This window comes from Pongo abelii, chromosome 10 (genome assembly GCF_028885655.2).
Source record: "Pongo abelii isolate AG06213 chromosome 10, NHGRI_mPonAbe1-v2.0_pri, whole genome shotgun sequence".
Taxonomy (NCBI): domain Eukaryota; kingdom Metazoa; phylum Chordata; class Mammalia; order Primates; family Hominidae; genus Pongo; species Pongo abelii.
In genome coordinates this window covers 6,991,868-7,010,042 of record NC_071995.2, presented here as the reverse complement: position 1 = coordinate 7,010,042, position 18,175 = coordinate 6,991,868, and the positions used below count along the sequence as shown (strand labels likewise).

At 54.7% G+C, this 18,175-nt stretch overlaps 2 protein-coding genes and 1 non-coding gene across 6 annotated transcripts; all 3 read right to left on the bottom strand.

The window, feature by feature from the left end:
- Positions 1–93: 93 nt before the first annotated feature.
- On the bottom strand, positions 94–3,080 carry C10H12orf57 (chromosome 10 C12orf57 homolog). 3 transcript variants are annotated; one of them, XM_002822829.5, is made up of 3 exons: positions 1,868–3,080; positions 1,421–1,597; positions 94–325 (listed from the first exon to the last, which is right to left on the bottom strand). In XM_002822829.5, exons 1-3 carry the CDS (start codon positions 1,917–1,919, stop codon positions 174–176), a joined length of 381 nt encoding a protein of 126 aa, XP_002822875.1. In that variant the 5' UTR covers positions 1,920–3,080; the 3' UTR covers positions 94–173. The 3 variants fall into 3 exon arrangements, with proteins under 3 accessions (XP_002822875.1, XP_024113004.1, XP_024113005.1); XM_024257236.3 differs by having other exon boundaries at positions 1,508–1,597; positions 1,868–2,229; XM_024257237.3 differs by having other exon boundaries at positions 1,421–1,693; positions 1,868–2,213.
- On the bottom strand, positions 2,165–2,226 carry LOC112135947 (U7 small nuclear RNA). Its single transcript, XR_002917166.2, has one exon. It is a non-coding gene; the product is annotated as a U7 small nuclear RNA (small nuclear RNA).
- A 640-nt stretch (positions 3,081–3,720) lies between the features above and the next one.
- ATN1 (atrophin 1) lies at positions 3,721–18,139 on the bottom strand. Of its 2 annotated transcripts, none has more exons than XM_024257164.3 (10): positions 17,713–18,139; positions 12,050–12,222; positions 11,765–11,902; positions 11,500–11,613; positions 8,528–10,530; positions 8,023–8,245; positions 6,861–7,557; positions 5,019–5,162; positions 4,488–4,668; positions 3,721–4,295 (listed from the first exon to the last, which is right to left on the bottom strand). In XM_024257164.3, the coding sequence occupies exons 2-10, from the start codon at positions 12,074–12,076 to the stop codon at positions 4,262–4,264; spliced, it is 3,561 nt and encodes a 1,186-aa protein (XP_024112932.2). In that variant the 5' UTR covers positions 12,077–12,222; positions 17,713–18,139; the 3' UTR covers positions 3,721–4,261. The 2 variants fall into 2 exon arrangements, with proteins under 2 accessions (XP_024112932.2, XP_054383896.1); XM_054527921.2 differs by having other exon boundaries at positions 8,528–10,527; positions 17,713–17,900.
- Between the last annotated feature and the right edge of the window lie 36 nt (positions 18,140–18,175).

Genomic DNA, 18,175 nt, shown 5'->3' with positions numbered 1-18,175 from the left:
GAGCTGTTCAGGGGGATGGGGCCTGGAAAGGCAGAGGGAATCAGGGAAGGAGAGATGGGGGTTGTCAGGTCCGCAAGAGAGTGACACCAGGGCTAAGTCACAGGCGCGTTTATTATTGTCTGGAACATCAAGGCCCTTCCTCCCCTGGCAGTGGCACGAGGGAGGGCCAACTCTCAGGAGGCGGCCACGCTGCCACCAGCAGCAGGCCCATGGGGTGGCAGGGTCATGGGCGGCAGGAACAGCGCCTTCAGCTTGCCTGACAGGCTGGCGATCTCAGGATCCTGGGCTTCGTAGGACTTGACCAAGCGAGCAAACTTAAGGACACCTGTAAGAGGGAGTGGAGGGTCAACGCTTCCCCTAAGGACCAGCGTGCCTAAGACAACTGGAGGGGGTGGTAGTTTAAGCATGAACTGCTCCCCCACTGGCTGGGCAGCTGTTTGCAAAACAGGACGCATGCAGGCCTCTGTCCCGTGTGGTTTGGATGATGATACTTGGTCTACACCGCGCACAACTAGATGGGATGCAGTGAATGAAAATGTCCCAAGGCAGTGTGCTTCTTGCTCTCAGGTGAACCATTTTAGCAGTTTAGTCACTGGAACCCCAAGAATGAACACGAGACCCCAGGTCTGTAGCTGGAACTCAAGAAGGCTATGGGGGCAGCAGAGCTGAATCAGTCAACACCTTTGGGGAACACCAGGATGTCACCAAAAATGTAACCACCAACCCCCAAACAAAAATTAGCTGAAACACCCTGGAGAGACTGCAGCCACTGCTGTCAAGCAGACATCTCACTAAAAGGTGGCACAACAGCATTTAAATCCAGCTCTGCTACTCTAGAGTCTGCACCATTAGAGTTTGCTTCCTCATCACAAAATGGAATAATAATGTGATTAACAGTACAGGTTGGCCATCCTTAATTAGAAAATCCAAAATCTGAAATTATGAGTGCCAGTGTGAGGCCGAAAATGGAAAATTCCACACCTGACTTCATAGTGGGGGGTGGGGGGAATGTAGTCGAAACGCAGTCAAAACTTTGTGTCATGCACAAAATTATTCAGACTATTATATAAAATTACCTTCAGGCTATGTGCATAAGGTGTGTGTATATAAAACAAAACAATTTCGTGTTCAGATTTAAGTCCCATCCCCCAAGATATCCCTGCATATGTAAATATTCCGAAATCTGAACAAACCCAAAACACTTCCGGTCCCAAGCATTTCGGGTAAGGGATACGGAACCTCTATTGTACAAAATGCAACTCGGACGCACAAGCTCAGGGTAGACCCTGGGCTCTGAGTGCCAAGAATGTTAGTCAGATTGTGGCTGCCGCCGTGTGGCGAGAAAGGGGACAACCGCTCATGGGCCCACAGATCGGCGCCCTCTCCCGACCCAACTCCCGCCTTCCCGCGTCTGACCCACCTTCCCCGTCGCAGCTGAAGCCATAGGCTTTGATAACCTCCTGCTGGATCTGCGTGGCCACGGGCAGCACGAATTGCAGCATCTTACCCATGTCGTTGCACGCGTTATCCCGAGCCTCGTCCATGCGCACTGCATTCTCCGGGGCGGAGAACGCCTGGATCACCTCCGCCAGGACCACTGCGCGCCAGAAGCATCCCAGTGAGGCGTCCCGGGGAGGCGTCGGAGAACGGACAGCGGGCCCAGCGGAGAGCGCAGGGAATTAGTGGATTGAGGCTGTAGGTAACCCAATAAGATCCCGAGTCTTGGGGACAAGCGCCCCACTTAGAAGGACGGTATCCGGCGTCCCCTACCCCATTTTCCCGGCGGACGTAGCCAGGTTTGTTGCCCCACCACCGCCCGCATCCTCCCCGGACCGGCAGCCCATGCCTTGACTAGGATAATTCTCACCCTTCGCCTGCTCAGCGCTCAGGGCCGCCGGTTGGCTCGAGGCGGACGCCATGAGGGAAGGTTCCGCGGAGACAAATGGAAAGCTCAGGAATAAATAGAGCCACGTCCTACAACCGCCTCCAAAGCTAGTGGGGGCGGAGAGGAAGTACCAACCCGCGTAGCCGGAAATCTCCAGGCGTGGCACAAAGCTTTCTACTCAAGATTTATAACAGTATTTAAATAAAAAGAATCATCCATTACTGTAAATTCCGTCCAGTAAACATATTTTTTCTACTGCTAAAAACAACCTATATTAAGTGGGGCTTTCCGATAACAACCAGAAAGCCTACTAGACAAATTCTAAAAGAGCTGTAACACTGTCGCAGGTATCTCTGGAAAGAAGGTGGGATATGCATGAACTCCATAATTGGTGAGGGTGAGCTTAGGTGACGTTTTTCTTGTTCCTAAACTGTATAAACAACGACGCATGTTGTAACTTTCAGTAGGAAAAATAATATTCCAAGGAACTTACTTAAGTCATTCATTTCTAGAGTTCGCGAACATTTGCTCTCAGCCCATGCAAATGAGTTCGGTGCTGATTGGTTGAGAAAGCAGCCAGTCACAGCCCCTTCGTTGTTGTTAAGCCCGGAGACTTGGATTCGGCAGTAAAAGCCCTGAGCAAAAGCCATTGTCGCACTTTCCTTATGGCCTAGTCTACTGATGAGCGATGGAGCCTAACGCCCGGCCTGATTTCCCTTCCCTTCCAGGCTTTTGAGATTATCACCCACTCTCTTCTCAAACTGTAGGGTGGTTAAGGATGCCAGGTACTAATCGCCTGGACCTGTTAAAACTAGCCCACCCCACCCCCACTTCATAACCGGCTTTGTTTTTTGTTTTTGAGACGGAGTCTTGCTCTGTCGCCAAGCTGGAGTGCAGTTGCGGGGGATCTTGGCTCACCATAACCTCCACCTCCCGGATTCAAGCGATTCTCCTGCCTCAACTTCCCAAGTCGCTGGGACTACAGGAGCACGCCACCATGCCCAGCTAATTTTTTGCTTTTAGTAGACAGGGTTTTGCCATGTTGGCCAGGCTGGTCTGGAACTCCTGACCTCGTGATCCGCACGCCTCGGCCTCCCCAAGTCCTGAGATTACCAGCATGAGCCGCCGCGCCTGGCCTCATTACCGTTTCTTAAACTATTCCACGGAAAGGTTTCAGGACTCTGAAGCCTTTGTTCCAGAGGACTCTGGTGGCTCCTAGCAGTCAGACCCGTCTGAATAGATTCCTAGACCTGACCATGTCAGAGGGGGGCCTGTCCCAGGCCTCTAGTGTTTGGTTGGTTGGGGTTTCTTTTGTTTGTTTTGAGATAGGGCCTTGCTCTGTCACCCAGGCTAGAGTGCAGTGGTGCGATCATGACTCACTGCAGCCTCGACCCCCAAGTGATCCTCCCACCTCAGCCTCCTGAGTAGCTGGGACCACAAGTGCACCACAATGCCCAGCTGATTTTTTTTTAAGATGGGGTTTCTCTATGTTGCCCAAGCTGGTTTCCAACTCCTGGGCTCAAGCAATCCACCCGCCTCTTACAGGCATGCGCCACAGAACCCAGGCCGAGGCCTCCATTGGCGCGCAGTGGTCCCGCCCAGCCTTGGGGCAGGAGGGAGCACCAGCAGCCATGGTACCGCCTCCAGCTAAGTCAAGGCTCTGGGCTCTTCAGGGATCCCCTCTCCAATTCTTCCCAGCCCCCACACCCAGTTCCTTAAGAAGGTCTGGTCTCTTCCCACTTCCCTGCCAGACCCTGGCTGTAGTTCTCTCTAAGCACCACTGCACTGAGACCCAGCCTCACCCCCATATCCCGCAAAGAACAGTCACAGCCATGTTCCTGGGGAGTTGTGAGGATGTTTTTGTTTGGTTGGTTTTGGTTGGGATTTTTTTTTAAGAGCGTCATATAGATATTTATATATATAAATTATTAATGTTGGGAAGGGGCAAGGGGCATACATTGCAGAGGGGGCGCGCACACGGGGATCGGGGAGGGGCAGGGGTGGCACACGATGCTACGCAAAACAGCCACATCTAACAGATGAAATCATCACACCAACGGGGCAGGGGAGGGGCGGCGGCCACGGGGGTTGGGCATGGGGGAGGAGAAAAGCAGGGGGGACAAGGAAGAGAGACCTGGTCCAAGATTCTGTGCGCTTTCTGTCCCCATCCTCGCCACCTCCCCACCTCTGCACACCACACCGGGCCTTGGCCTTCTGTCTGTCCCTCCCTCCCCCACTCTCTGTCCAGCTGCGGAGGCCCTGCAACTGAGCAGCACCTTCTTGGCTCTAGGTGGCAGGCCAAGGGCGGGGTGGGGGAAGGGTGGGGGTGCTCCAAGGTCCAATGTAGGAGCCATGGTGCTCTCTTGATCGCAGGTTCTACAGTGGCTTGTCGCTTTCCTTCTTCAGGTGACTAGGGAAGGGGCAGTGCATAGCAGAGAGGTAAGAGGCTTGAGACCAACCCTGACCTTGCCCCCTCTTACCAAAGGGGTTGGGAGAGGAGGGGTTCCCTCCCCCAGGAGCACAGTGCCCAGCCGTACCATGCCCACAGCCCCTCCCAGGCTCGCTGAGCCCATGTCCCCTGGGCTGGGGCACCCTAGGGTACCTGTAGTAGTCCTCCTGGGCAGGCAGCGGCACACTGTGCAGAGGGTGATGGGCATGCAGCCACTGCTGCTGTTCCAGCGCCAAGCGCTGCAGCTCAGCTGACTGTGCGTGCATGGCCTGCAGCTGATGAGCTGCTGACATCGGGGCAGAAAGGGAGGCCGGCAGGTCCCGGTAAGGGGCAGCTGTGAGCAGGAAGGGCAAGGGGCACATGACCAATGGATAACAAGTACGTGCTCTGGACCAGGGGATAGCCAGCTCCTTTACATACAAAGGTAATGAACTAAAAAGTCAGGTAACACAGCCAGTTCTGTAAGTTGCCAGTGGTAGAGTGGAATTGGGATTCGAACCTCTTAGGCTGACACTAAAACTTGTGCTTCTCTTGGGCAGAGCTTCAGCTCTCCTATTCCCATGCCCAGCTCCTCTAGGCACCTCCTCATCCCTCTCCAAGCCCAACTAGGCCCATCCCCCCACCCAAATACCTCCTTTCTGCCCTTTTCTCATTAGAGCTGCCTACCCCAACTTCCATCCTTACCAAAGAGCTGGTGACGAAGAACTTCGTTCTCGTGCAGAGGGTGAGGAAGCAGGGGGTTAGGGAGAGTTCCAGCTGGGTAGGGGATCCGGGTAAGGTGAGACCCTGAGGCCAGGGGGTCAATGAGAGGGTGCACCGAGGCAGAGGCTGGAAGGCAGAGAAGAGGAAGGTGTCACCAGAAGGCAGGTTTAGGGCAAACCATGCATTTGGGTGAAGGGATCCAAGCCTGGGAACTGAGTCGGACAAACACAAGGAGCTTCAAAGTGGAACAAAGGCAGAGTGGAAGAACTAGAGGCCTGGCAGGGGTGGACAGGCTGAGCCCTACTGGAGGAGGGACATATGGATGACAGAGGACAGGAGATTACAGTCATCAGAAGGGTCTGAGGGGAAGGACAGGGAGAGGTAGACTGCTTGAAGGAGATGGAAGATGATAGAAGTTTAGGAAATAAGAAGAGGCCAGGCGCAGTGGCTCAAGCCTATAATCTCAGCACTTTGGGAGGCTGAGGCAGGCAGATCACCTGAGGTCGGGAGTTCAAGACCAGCCTGGCCAAGATGGTGAAACCCCGTTTCTACGAAAAATACAAAAAAATTAGCCAGGCATGGTGGCACACGCCTATAGTCCCAGCTCCTCGGGAGGCTGAGGCAGGAGAATCGCTTGAACCTGGGAGGTGGAAGCTGCAGTGAGCCGAGATCACGCCACTGCACTCCAGTCTGGGCAAAAGAAAAAAAGGAAGCTGGGTGCAGTGGCTCACGCTTGTAATTCCAGCACTTTGGGAGGCCAAGGCGGGCGGATCACAAGGTCCAGAGATCAAGACTATCCTGGCCAACATGGTGAAACCCCGTGTCTACCAAAAATACAAAAATTAGCGTACTTGGTGGCACACGCCTGTAGTCCCAGCTACTCAGGCAGGCAGTGCCTGCTGAGGCAGGAGAATCGCTTGAACCCCAGAGGCGGGGGTTGCAGTAAGCCGAGATCGTGCCACTGCACTCCAGCTTGGCGACAGGGCAAGACTCCATCTCAAAAAAAAAAATGGTGAAAAAATAGTAAGTAAAGCCCATTATTGCCTATGACACCCAAACTGAAAGCTACAGGGCCCTTTCTAGAAAGTTACAGATCTAGAGATGGGGAAGAACATGAAAGACCTCGCACAGGGAGAAAAGGAGAAAATGGCAAAAAATAAGAGTTGCATCCAGAGAAATCAGAAAATAGGTTTGTGGGTTGGGCACGGTGGCTCATGTCTGTAATCTCAGGACTTTGGGAGGCCGAGGTGGGTGGATCACTTTGAGCTCAGGCATTTGAGACCAGCCATGGCCAACATGGCGAAACCCCATCTCTACCAAAAATACAAAAATCAGCCAGGTATGGTGACACACGCCTGTAATCCCAGCTACTCCAGAGGCTGAGGGAGGAGGATCACTCGAGCCCAGGAAGTCGAGGCTGCAGTGAGCTGTGATTGCACCACTACACTCCAGCCTGGGTGGCAGAGCGAGACCACGTCTCAAAAAAATAAATAAGAAGACAGGTTTGGGAAGGGCTTGGGAGAATGGGGCTGTGAGAATAGAAAGGTGTGTCCTTCAAAGGCTCCCGTCAGGGCCTCTGTCATGGGTAGGGTACTGGACTATGGAGAGGACTGGGCTGTGGGGAACACAGGCTTTGTGGCCAGGGAAGGCCATGAGAAGACGAGGCTGAGAGAACGTCAGGGAGGCAAAGCTCAGGGCAGCCGTCTCAGGAAAGGTTCATGCCAGGCCAGGGCAGGAAAGTCTTGGCCATAGGAATGAAAGAGCTCAGTCATGACAGGGGGAAGGTGGCCCCAAAGGGCCAGGGCAAGGACGGAGGGGTCTCACCTGCATGGATAGCATCTTGCTGGTGCAGGTGCAGGTGCGAGTGGATGTGGGAGTGCTGGTGGTGATGGGGAGTCACATTGAGCATCTGCAGCCGGGCCAGCGGGTCATTGCCCAGGGCCGCCACCCTTTCTGCGTGCTGCCTCTCAGCTGCCAGCCGCTCAGCATACGACATGTCAGGTCGCAGGGCTGGCCCAGCTGCCAGCGCTAAACGTTCTCGCTCCAGGGGGCCCAGGCTCGGATGAAAGGGGAAAGGGTGCAGGCCAGGTGGGCCAGGCTGCAGAGCCAGGCCCCCATGTCGGGGAAAGGGATCCAAGCCCGGCCCAGGGACCCCATGTAGGGGTTCCAGCTCACTAGGCTTCACCTCGAAGCCAGGCTTGAGGCGGTCACGGAGGTCTCGTTCACGGGCTTCCCGTTCCCTCTCCCGGGCAGCTGGATCACTGCTGTACAGGGCCGGGACATTGTAACCCAGGAGCCCCGGGTCCACTGCCCCCAGGGGCACGTAGAATGGATGGTTGCGATTGCCAGGAGACATGACATGAGGTCGGGCATATTCACTGAGAGTGCGCAAGGCTGGAGTGTCAGGACCCAGGTAGGGGGGCACCGTAGCCACCGCACTGCCCGGTTCAAATGGAGGGCGATGGGGCACTGGACCCAGAGATGGGCATTCCACCGGAGCACGGCCCTCCTGAGCCAACTTCTGTGGGATACAGGGAAAAGTGGAGTCAAAGCGGCAGTTATGAAAAGAGGTGGCTGGTTTCAAGCTGCCCATTTGTTTCGACAGCCGAATGCCAAAATGCCTCAACTCATTGAAACTCTGCCCACCTGGAACTTAACTGCGGCCCCCCCTCCCGAATATATCTGCCCTTCTTGGGATACACAGGTAGTCCCATCTGAGTCCCATTCCTTTCCCCAACGCAGAAATGCAGATGGCTCTCGCTGAAAACCTTTTGGGCTGCATTTCCTGGGCTGCAGTGGTACCTCCCCTCCGACAGGTGGCGACGTGACTCGCCCGCACGCCCACCCAGCCGCAGCCCCAGCCCCAGCCCCAGCCCCAGCCCCAGCCCCAGCCCCAGCCGCAGCCCCGCAGCGTAGCGTAACGCAGCGCAGGCGGAAGGAGGGAAAAAGGCAAAGAAGGCGGTGGCGCAGGCAGTGACGCACTCACCACGCTGCGTTCAAGCTCGCGCTCCTTCTCGCGCTCGCGCTCTTTCTCGCGTTCCCGCTCGCGCTCGCGCTCCTTTTCTTCGCGCGCGCGCTGCTCGGCCTCGCGCCGCACCTTTTCCACCAGGTCGGCCCGCTTCTTGGCCAGCTTGGAGCCCTCCAGTGGCACGAAGTACAGGTCGCTGCGCGCGCACGAGTTGAAGCCGCGATCCAGGTGTTTGTTGAACCTGCCAGGCGTGGAAGCAGCGCGCGCTCAGCCGGTGCGAGCTGCCCGATGGAGCCCGCGGCGCCGCGGCCCCGGCGAGTGCTTGTAGCCCCCGCCTCAAAACCACCCCTGCAGGCTGTGAGCTGCTGCCGGCCTCACTGGCCACTAGGCCTGACGGAGGAGAGGGGCGTGCTTTTCTAAAACACTACACCAGCGCAAGGCCCCTCCCTGCTACTCCCTCTCTCGTCGCCGCCTTGTCGTCGTCCCCCTTCCAGGCCCACCTCCGCCCCACCTGGCCGCTCACCTGGCAGACTGACTGGCATGGCTGGGCACATCTACCACCTTGGGAGGGGGCGAGGGGCTGCGGGCTGGGGGCACCGGGCTCTCGGGGGTCTCATACTCCTCAGCCGGCTCCTGTTTGATCTGCGTGGCGCTCAGGGGTGGCCCTGAGGCAGGGGCCGCAGGTGGTGGTGGCAGAGATGGCAGGCCTGAGGGCCCCGCAGGTGGCAGGGGCCCAGGTCCCACGGTGGGCGAGCCTGGCTTGAAGGTCCCTGGGCCTGCAGGTGGCGAGGTTCCTCGATAGCCCGGTGGGGTCCCCGTTCGGAAGGAGGGAGGCGACCCGGGTTTGTATCCGGGTGGGGTGGCTGTCTTGTAGGCCCCCGGGGACGGGGCTCTCTTTCCGTACGGTGGGGGCCCAGGTGGGGAGGCCGTTTTGTAGCCTGCTGGCGAGGAAGCCACGGTGGCAATGACCGTGGAAAGGGTAGCCGAAGAGGTGGTGACCGTAGGCACCGGTGGGAAAGGGTAGGGTGCCCCTTGAGGGCCCTGGGAAGGGGAGGGGTGTGAACATGGGTAGGACCCTTGAGAAGTGGAAGAGGAAGAGTTGGAAGAGGAAGAGACTGGAGGGCCATTGGGGCCTGCTTGGCTGTAGGACACCTGGCTGTGAGGTGGGGGCAGGTGTGCTGGCCCTGGTGGGTAGGGCCTCAGAGACCCCAGGGAGGGAGACATGGCGTAAGGGTGTGCGTGGTGGGAGCTACCGCCCTCCAGTGGGTGGGGAAATGCTCCAGGAGGAGGGGGCCCAGAGCTTCCGTGATGCTGCTGCTGCTGCTGCTGCTGTTGCTGCTGCTGCTGCTGTTGCTGGTGGTGATGGTGATGTGTCGAGGCTGGTGGGTGGGCGGCGGACTGGGCCCCAGTAGAGGGAGGGAAGGGGCCTGGATGGGCATTACTGTTGGCTAAGAGGCGGCCATAGGGAGGAGGTGGTGGGGGACCCTGGCTCCACACAGCCTGGGATGGGAGAGAAGGCTGAGTATACTTGGGGGGCTGATTGGAGACAGAGAGGCTTGTTGGGGGAGGGAAAGAGTGGGGGTAATTGGGCAATGCCTGGGAAGCTGGGTAGGGGGAGGCAGAGGAAGAGGAGGAAGAACTGGAAGAGGAGGCTGCTGCAGAGCTACTACTAGAGGATGAATAAGGAAACCTCATGGGGGGCGCTGGGGCAGAAGAGGAAGCAGGAGGCAGAGAGTGGGGTGAAGGAGCCAGAGTTGGGCCCTTCTCTGGGCCAGGAGGAAGTCCACCCATACCCTGTCCCATGGCGTGGGGAGAGGGCAGATGCCCAGGTAGTGGTTGGGCCCCAAGGCCAGGGGGAGAGGCTGATGCATTGTTGAGGGGTCTCAGGGCAGGTGGGGGAGGCAGGTTCGGTGTCACATGGGGGAAGTTGGCTGGTGGTGGAGCAGAAGGTAGGTTCCCACCACCCACTGGAGTGGTAGGCGGCTTTGTTGGGGGAGCACCACTAGCCCCAGAGCTTGATACTGCAATGGGAGTAGTGGGTGGGGGGTGCTGCTTACCCCCATTAGGGCCCCCCACTGATGAGGCAGCCCCTCCCCCCTTGGGACCCATTGGGGGTCCAGACAAAACTCCACCAGTGCCCCCAGGATAGAGCTGTGGGTGAGGGGGAGGGGCCCCAGGAGGAGCCTGGAACATTCGAGATGTGGGGGGCTCCATGGGAGCATGATATCCAGTGGGTGTCACAGAAGGATGGGGTTCAAAGCTAGCCTCTGGCTGTCGAGGGGTGCTGTCTGGCGGTGGAGGGGAAGGAGGAAAAAGTGGAGGTGGGTGGTAGGGGCGGGCAGGGCCCTGGGACAGGCCAGAAGATGAGTCGGAGTCATTCTCCACACTTCCAGGGCTGTAGATGCTGGGGGACGTGCTTCGGTTGTCCTGGTCGATATCCCTAGGGTCGCTGCTGCCATCATCATTAAGGCTCCGCCCGTCCAAGCTATCCAGATCGGAGGGAGACTGTGGCCGAGGGAGTTCCTGCTGTAGAAAAGGGAAGGCTCATTTTTTCTCTTTTCCTTTCCTGCTTCCCTGAGATTTGGGGCCTCTCGCATAAAATCATTTCCCCTCACAGCACACTGTTGTACTGTGATGTGGTGAGTACTCTTGCTCAAGCCCATCTCTTACCATCTGGGGATTTCTCACTTTCCTCACATTCTTGGCTGCTCCCTAGCAGCCAGTCTTGTTTCCCTCCTGTAAAACCCTATTCCTTCCTCAAGGATCCATCTCAAGCACCTTGTCTTTACCCATAGCTGACTCCAAATCCCTGTCTTCCACCGTCTCATAACCACTACTTTAACCATCCTCCATCCCCCAAGCCCTTGGTTCTTAGACCACTTCTGGCGGGGCACAGAGGCTTACACCTGTAATCCCAGCATTTTGGGAGGATGAAGCGGGTGGATCACTTGATGCCAGGAGTTCCAAACCAGCCTGGCCAACATGGTGAAACCCCGTCTCTACTAAAAATACAAAAATTAGCCGGGCATAGTGGCTCATGCCTATAATCCCAGCTACTCAGGAGGCTGAGGCACAATTGTTTGAACCCAGGAGGTGGAGGTTGCAATGAGCTGAGATTGTGCCACTGTACTCCAGCCTGGGTGACAGAGCGAAACTCTGTCTCAAAAACAAACAAACAAACAAAAACAATAAAAAAGGAAGACCACTTCTGCATTTTCCTTAAGATTTATTTGTTCCTCCGACTAAGACTTCTCACCCAGAGACGAGACTCCCCCAACTCTTCTGGTCCCCTTTGGCCCTGCCTGGTCATCTGGTGGTCTGTCAAAGCTCTAAGAATCTCTCTGGCATATTGTAGACAGAACTGCTCTCATAAGCACTATGATCTGGCCTTCCTCTTATGTCCCAGGAGAGATCCAGCTAAGAACAGTGAGCATAAGGAAGTCTGAGAAAAGAATGCCCACAGGATGGGTCAGGATGGTGACAAGGGTCTCCCACCTCAGTTTTGGTCTTTTTCGGTGCATTGGTCTCCTCACTTTCACTCTCTGAGATCTCCTCACTCCGACCCTGCTTGTTGACCTTTGGGGTGGAGGCTTCCTCTACTCGGGCCTTCTATTAGAGAGAAAGAGAAAATTCCTGTCTTTTCCCTACCTCCCAAGCTCCACCGTTACCCTCTGCCAAACAGGAAGTTCCCCCCACAACACACACACACCCTCAGCCCCAGTGCCTGGGCATCCTGTGGGAGGACCTGAGGACAGAATACCTTGGCTGTCTGCCTGGACTTCTCAGCTTTGCCATCACTGCTGGACGTGCTGACCCCTCCAGGGGAGGCCCGGCCCCTCGATCTCAGTTCTTCCCGGGGCCCAGGGGCCTCTTTCTTCCGTCCACTCCTCATTGACATCTACAGGAGGAGGAAGGAGGTAGGTAACACTGTTCTTTACATTGCACCTAACTTTATGGTGCACATTATTTGTTCTTCTTCTCTAGACCCTTCCTCATAGCTTGCCTGCCCTGCCCCTCATCTTTCACGTCTCTCATTTTAACTCACCGAGTCTTTATTCTGTCGTGTCTTCATTCTTCAGGCTGTGGAGACCCCATTCTCCTCTGCCTGGGCAGCTGAATACAGAAACTTCTCTGCTCCACCCCAAGTTCCCCACAGCTGTGGTCTGGGAAGCAGGATCTCCAAGTTTCCAGTGTGGGTACCTGGAACTTTTGCAGGATCTGTTTTCAATGAAAAAGGAAACCATCAGAGTCTCCAACTGAGAGAACAGAGTCACAGAGGAATACTAGTGTGCTTGTCAGAGAACTGAGCAAGCGGCCCAACCCTCAGCCTTCGGGCCAAGAGGTACAGATACCACAAGACATTGCTGGCATGCCCCATGGGCTACCTTAGCTATCTAAAAGGGAGGCAGATTCTGCTCAAAGTATAATCTCTTTCATCTCTGTAGAGGGCAGAAAATTCGGATGTACCTACAAGCCCCAATCCAGGAGATCACACTGTTTACCCTTCATGATCCCTAAAGGATATTTGTGACACACACATTCCACGGAGCCTTACAAAGGAACATAAAGAAATGGAGCGGGGCATGGTGGCTCACGCCTATAATCCCAGCACTTTGGGAGGCCAAGGTGGATGGATCACAAGGTCAGGAGTTCAAGACCAGCCTAGCCAACATGGTGAAACCCAGCCAGGCGTGGTGGCACGTGCCTGTAATCCCAGCTACTCAGGAGGCTGAGGCAAGCAAATCACTTGAACCTGGGAGGCAGAGGTTGCAGTGAGCCGAGATCATGCCACTGCACTCCAGCCTGGGTGACAGAGTAAGACTCTGTCTCAAAAAAAAAAGAAAAAAGAAATGACATTGAAATATTAATTTATTGAGTACCTTCTTTATATCAAGCCCTTCACATACATGATTTCATTTAATATTTACAACCAACCCTGAATGGTAAGCATTATTACCCTCATTATATAGGTGAGGGAACTGAGGCTCAAAGATTGTGAGTGTGACTAGCCCAACCTCACACAGTGAGGAACCAGTGACAGAGCCAGAATCAAACCCACGTCGGTGACTTCAAAGCCCATGCTCTTTCTTCTATACTTTGCTCTATTCTCCTCAGAAGTTGCTGGGGAGAATTCTCAGAAGGCCTAGATCAGTCACACAGATATGAAAAGAATCTTTTCTCACATCAGAGTAGGTAGAAGAAGAATGTCCCATTCTATAATACAAAGGAACAGAGCCCTACCAATCCCAAGACTAAACCTAGGTAGCCCCAGATTGTAGAACTTCATTTTTGAGAGCCCCATAAAGGACCCATTCTCTAGTACTTGAGCTCCCTAAGGCTAGAGGAGAAGTCAGGGTTTTCACATGAATGATTAAAGACTCAAAATATCCGTGAGCAAACAACCCAGATGTACCAGTTTTTAAGCCTATCCTCCTACTTGGTGTAGAGTGGGTTACACAGCTCCTCACAGCCAATCCATCCATATCTGTCTATCAGCAGGTAGGCAGGTATCTATCTTTATCCAAATCCCTATAGCCAGCTGTATTCATTTGCACTTGTTTGTACTTCTTGCTAAGTGTCAAGTCTCTCCAAATTACTGATTGTAAGATCTTTTGAGAGCAATAATGGCATTTTCTTACTGTTTTCTTCCTTTCCACTGATGTGTGTGCGCTTTTCTTGTGATTGACCTTTAAACCCACTAACTTCTGTAGGTCTTTCTTCCTGAATTAAGTGCTGCTAGCTCCAGTGGGAATAGACTAAGCTTACCCATCTATTCTATTCTCAGTTGGAGGCCTGCTAGGTAAACGGCATGTCCATATTCTGTAGTGTGTTTTTCCCAAGGAACACAGTAATTCTCACTCACCTCCATGGAACCATACTGATGCAGGCAGTAAGGGGTGAGTCTAAGATTTTGTGAACTTTCCAGGAAACTTCACAATTTACTTAGAATCACAAAATTGCTGGGACAGAGCCTGTCTTCTGAACTTTCAACTGATGCTCTGCCCAGTAGACTTTTTTTTTTTTTTTTTTTTTTTTTTGAGAAGAGTTTCACTCTGTTGCCCAGGCTGGAGTGCAGTGGCGTGATCTCACTCACTGCAACCTCCGCCTCCTAGGTTCAAGTGATTCTCCTGCCTCAGCCTCCTGAGTAGCTGGGATTACAGGCATGCACCACCACGCCAGGCTAATTTTTTGTATTTTTAGTAGAGACAGGGTTTCACCATGTTAGTCAGGGTGGTCTCGAACTACTGACCTCAGGTGATCTGCCTGCCTCGGCCTTCCAAAGTGCTGGGATTACAGGCGTGACCCACTGTGCCCGGCCAACTAGTTTTCTTTTTTTTTTTTTCTCTCTCTTTTTTTTTTTTTCTCTCTCTTTTTTTTTTTTTTGAGATGGATTTTCGCTCTTGTTCCCCAGGCTGGAGTGCAATGGCACGATCTCAGCTCACTGCCACCTCCGCCTCCCAGGTTCAAGCGATTCTCCTGCCTCAGCCTCCCAAGTAGCTGGGATTACAAGCGCACACCACCACGCCTGGCTAATTTTTGTATTTTTAGTAGAGATGGAGTTTCACCATGTTGGCCAGGCTGGTCTCAAACTCCTGACCTCAGATGATCCACCTGCCTCAGCCTCCTAAAGTGTTGGGATTACAGGCATGAGCCACCATGCCCAGCCTTTTTTTTTTTTTTTTTTTTTTCAACTACGGCTATTTTCCCACATTTTTTAGTTGTTGTGTAGACTGGTTTTAAAATACTATCAACCAAAAAAAAAAAAAAATCCAAAGAACAACACCCACCATAGCAAAAGAGGAAAACAATCTTAAACAAAAAGCACAACAAAGATGACTATTTGTGATTGGTGTATTTTTGCCAGCCCTCCTAGAGAAGGGTGTCCATCTCCCTTCCCCATCACAGAACCTGTTCACCAAGTCAGTTAGGTTAAGGGATCCAAAAGGTCAGAGAAACACAGGAATGTACCTGAGGAACACAGCAATCATAGTATGCCCTTCTTTTTTAATCACCTGAAATCTGATAAAAACTAGCAATGAGTAGCTTTGAAAGAGAAAAGCAGTCATAAAAGAACAAGTAATCCTGGGGATAAGGAGTGGCAGAGGAGGAAAGGAGTTAGGGTTGGATTGTGTGTGTTTCTAGACCTGGGTCATGTTTTAGTACCAGCCTACACTCCTAGCAGGCAATCATTGTAACTAATATTACAGAGCACCTACTGTGTATCTGGCCACATACTAAGCACATTCACCTTCGTTACCTTACTTTATTTTATTTATTTATTTATTTTTTTGAGACGGAGTCTCACTCTGTCACACAGGCTGGAGTGCCGTGTCGCGATCTCAGCTCACTGCAAGCTCCACCTCCCGGGTTCACGCCATTCTCCTGCCTCAGCCTCCTGAGTAGCTGGGACTACAGGCGCCCGCCACCACGCCTGGCTAATTTTTTTGTATTTTTACTAGAGACGGGGTTTCACAGTGTTAGCCAGCATGGTCTCGATCTCCTGACCTCGTGATCCGCCCGCCTCAGCCTCCCAAAGTGCTGGGATTACAGGCGTGAGCCACTGCGCCCGGCCATTACCTTACTTTAAAAAGAAAATGATAAAGACCAGACTAGGTTGGAAGGAAAGTGAGAACTAGAAAAAGAGCCCCTAAGTAAGAACAGGAAAAGAAATTAAGAGAGAAATATGGGATGTCAGAAGGAATACAGTGGAGTCACAAGTTCTCTGGGAGGGGCTCGCAGGCTAAATTTCAGGATCATTGGCCCAGCCCCCAACATCATTCTGGACCTGCCAGACTAACAAACCAGTCCAAAGTGACTCCTAGATAACAATGCAGCCCAGACCAGCAGATAACAATGCACTGGCCTAAGCCTTCTGAGAATCCGGGCCCTTCAGAGAAGCCTCAGAGATATCTCATCTATAGCCCCTTCATCTTAACAATGAAGCCCAGGCTCAAAGAGAAGTGACTTGCCCAAGGTCACAGAGGCACAGCCAGGTCTAGACACAGGTCTCCTGGCTCCTGTTCTATAGTATTTCCCCTGCATGAAGCTGTTTCACAGCCCTCTGTCCTGGGCCACCCTCACCTGGGATGGGCCTGGGAGCCCAGCCATTTCTACAAGGTCAGGGAAGAAGGCCAAAGGTTAGTTGAGGGAAGGAGGAAAAGGGTTACTCAAGAAGGGAGGCTCAAAGAGGAATTCAAGTTTTAGAAAATGAAAGAAAGTGCAAAGAAGCAAAAAGACAACTCTACAAAAAATAACATAATAAGGGAGGTAGAGGTCAGAACCAACTGCCAAAAGATGGTGTAACCTGAACAGAAGCGTTTTCATCCTCCCATCATGCCCAGGTGGAGAGACTTGGAGAAACACCTATGATCTGCAAGGAACGTATCTACCTGTTCCAACAGACTGCAACACAAAAGGGTGCACACCGTGGGGAAACTCCCATCCACCAACAGATCCAGAAACATCCTCCAAAACCCAGCCCAGAGTCCCAAGGACATAGCCACAGGCTGAGGTCCAATAAACATTCGAAGCCCCCCCAACCAATTGGACATCCCACTGGATCACTACCATAGCAACACAGTGGCAAAAGGTGCCCCTCAAGAGACCATCCCAGGTGTCCATCTGGCAGCCACCCCCTACCCCCTCCCAGTTGCCAAAGCAACTCCTACCCTCCTATAGCACCTCAGGGAAGGCAGCTTAAAGGTACCTACCCTAGTCAAAATAAGCCCATGCACAAAGGGAGATCTTTGAGCTCAAAGCAGTAACTAAGGCCTCCCTATATAGATCACAGCTCCAGGGGCAGCGGACGCTCCGGAAATTGGAGGGTGGAGGGTGGAGGTCGCAACTTGCTTGGAGTGCCTGTAACGCTGCTCAATTCTCTCATTTCCATCCTCCCAGAACCCCTTTCTTCCCAACTCCCCCTTCTGTGTTCCTGTTTTCCTCCTCATTAGTTTTGGGATAACCCACACTACTGGGCCCCAGTACCCTCTCCAAGAAGTAACTATGTCTGGGATGGGGAAAACAGGGTCAGAGGTGACCTGGAGTAGGGGAATGAAAACCGTCACAAAGACATGGCCTTCCCACTTCCACGCTGGAAAACCTCCGGCTCTTCTCAAAAATCGACCTCTCTTTGCCCAAGCCTCCGTTTTCCCCAGGTTCATCAGCCACAATCCCTCTTTCCACCTACCACACCCCTTTCCCGTTTCCCACTTCCCGTCTATTCCTAAAGCCCCCAACCCCAGGCTCCGGAACCCGTGTTCTGGGCCTTTGGAGCTTTTTCCTGGAGCCTTCATGCCCCACCTCGCTGCCATCTCTCCGATCCAGTCTGCCTTCTCCCGGAACCCCACTCACAGCATCCCCCGTTTTCCTCCGCCAACCCCGACCTCGATGTTCCTCCTTTTTTGGGTCTGCGGGTCCCGGCTACCCTCTGGCCCCACAGGCCTCCTCCGGAGACCCTCCCTCCTTCCCCACCTTCCAGATCCTCCCGAAACCCTGGCCCCCGACTCTCCTCGGCGGGCCCCACCCCCTGAGCCCCCGGCCCTCAGGCCAGGCAGAGCCCGCAGTGGGGGGACGCGATTGGGAAAATAACAAATGGAGGCGGCGGCGGCAGGAGGGGGAACTGGGAGGGGTGGGGGTGGGGAGCCGCAGGCCGAGACCGGGCGGGACAGAACCCCGCGGGCCCGGGGCCCAGGCGGCCGCAGACCTTACCTGCTGGTAGCTCGGGACGGCTGGCTGGCTCCGAGCGGGATTCCGGGCTCCGGCGCCTCTGGGGGGCGGCGGCGGCAGCTCCCCCGCCCCCCTCTCCTCTTCTCGGCCTCAGTCGCCGCCGCGACGACGGCGGCGGCGGCCCCGACCCCCCAGGAGGGCGGCCCCCATCCCCCCTTTTCCCCGCCTGGCCCCAATCGCCCGCCGGCCCCCGGAGCAAACCCCGATCCCCGCTCTGCTCCCCACCTCCCCGGGCTCCCCGCCTCCCCCTGGCCGCCCGGAATGCCCCGGGCCGCGCGGCCCGCCCCCGCCGCGCCGCCCGGCCCCGCGGCCCGCCGGGCCCTCGGCGCGGTTCCGACCTGCCGCCGCCCGCGCCCGCCTAGCGCAGCCCGCACCCGCGCGATCCCGGGCCCCTCGGCCGCCTCGCCCGCGGCCCCCGCCCCTTCCCCGGCGGTCCGCTCCCTCT

Excerpts from the sequence above, each read along its gene's own strand:
- ATN1 (XM_024257164.3), bottom strand. The coding sequence starts at position 12,076 with ATGAAGACACGACAGAATAAAGACTCG. Across the intron at positions 5,163-6,860 it reads GCAAGATGCTATCCATGCAG|CCTCTGCCTCGGTGCACCCT; the intron begins GTGAGACCCCTC and ends TCTGCCTTCCAG. Across the intron at positions 4,669-5,018 it reads TCTTCGTCACCAGCTCTTTG|CTGCCCCTTACCGGGACCTG; the intron begins GTAAGGATGGAA and ends TCCTGCTCACAG.
- C10H12orf57 (XM_002822829.5), bottom strand. The coding sequence starts at position 1,919 with ATGGCGTCCGCCTCGAGCCAACCGGCGGCCCTGAGCGCTGAGCAGGCG. Across the intron at positions 1,598-1,867 it reads GAGCGCTGAGCAGGCGAAGG|TGGTCCTGGCGGAGGTGATC; the intron begins GTGAGAATTATC and ends TCTGGCGCGCAG. Across the intron at positions 326-1,420 it reads CTTCAGCTGCGACGGGGAAG|GTGTCCTTAAGTTTGCTCGC; the intron begins GTGGGTCAGACG and ends TCCCTCTTACAG.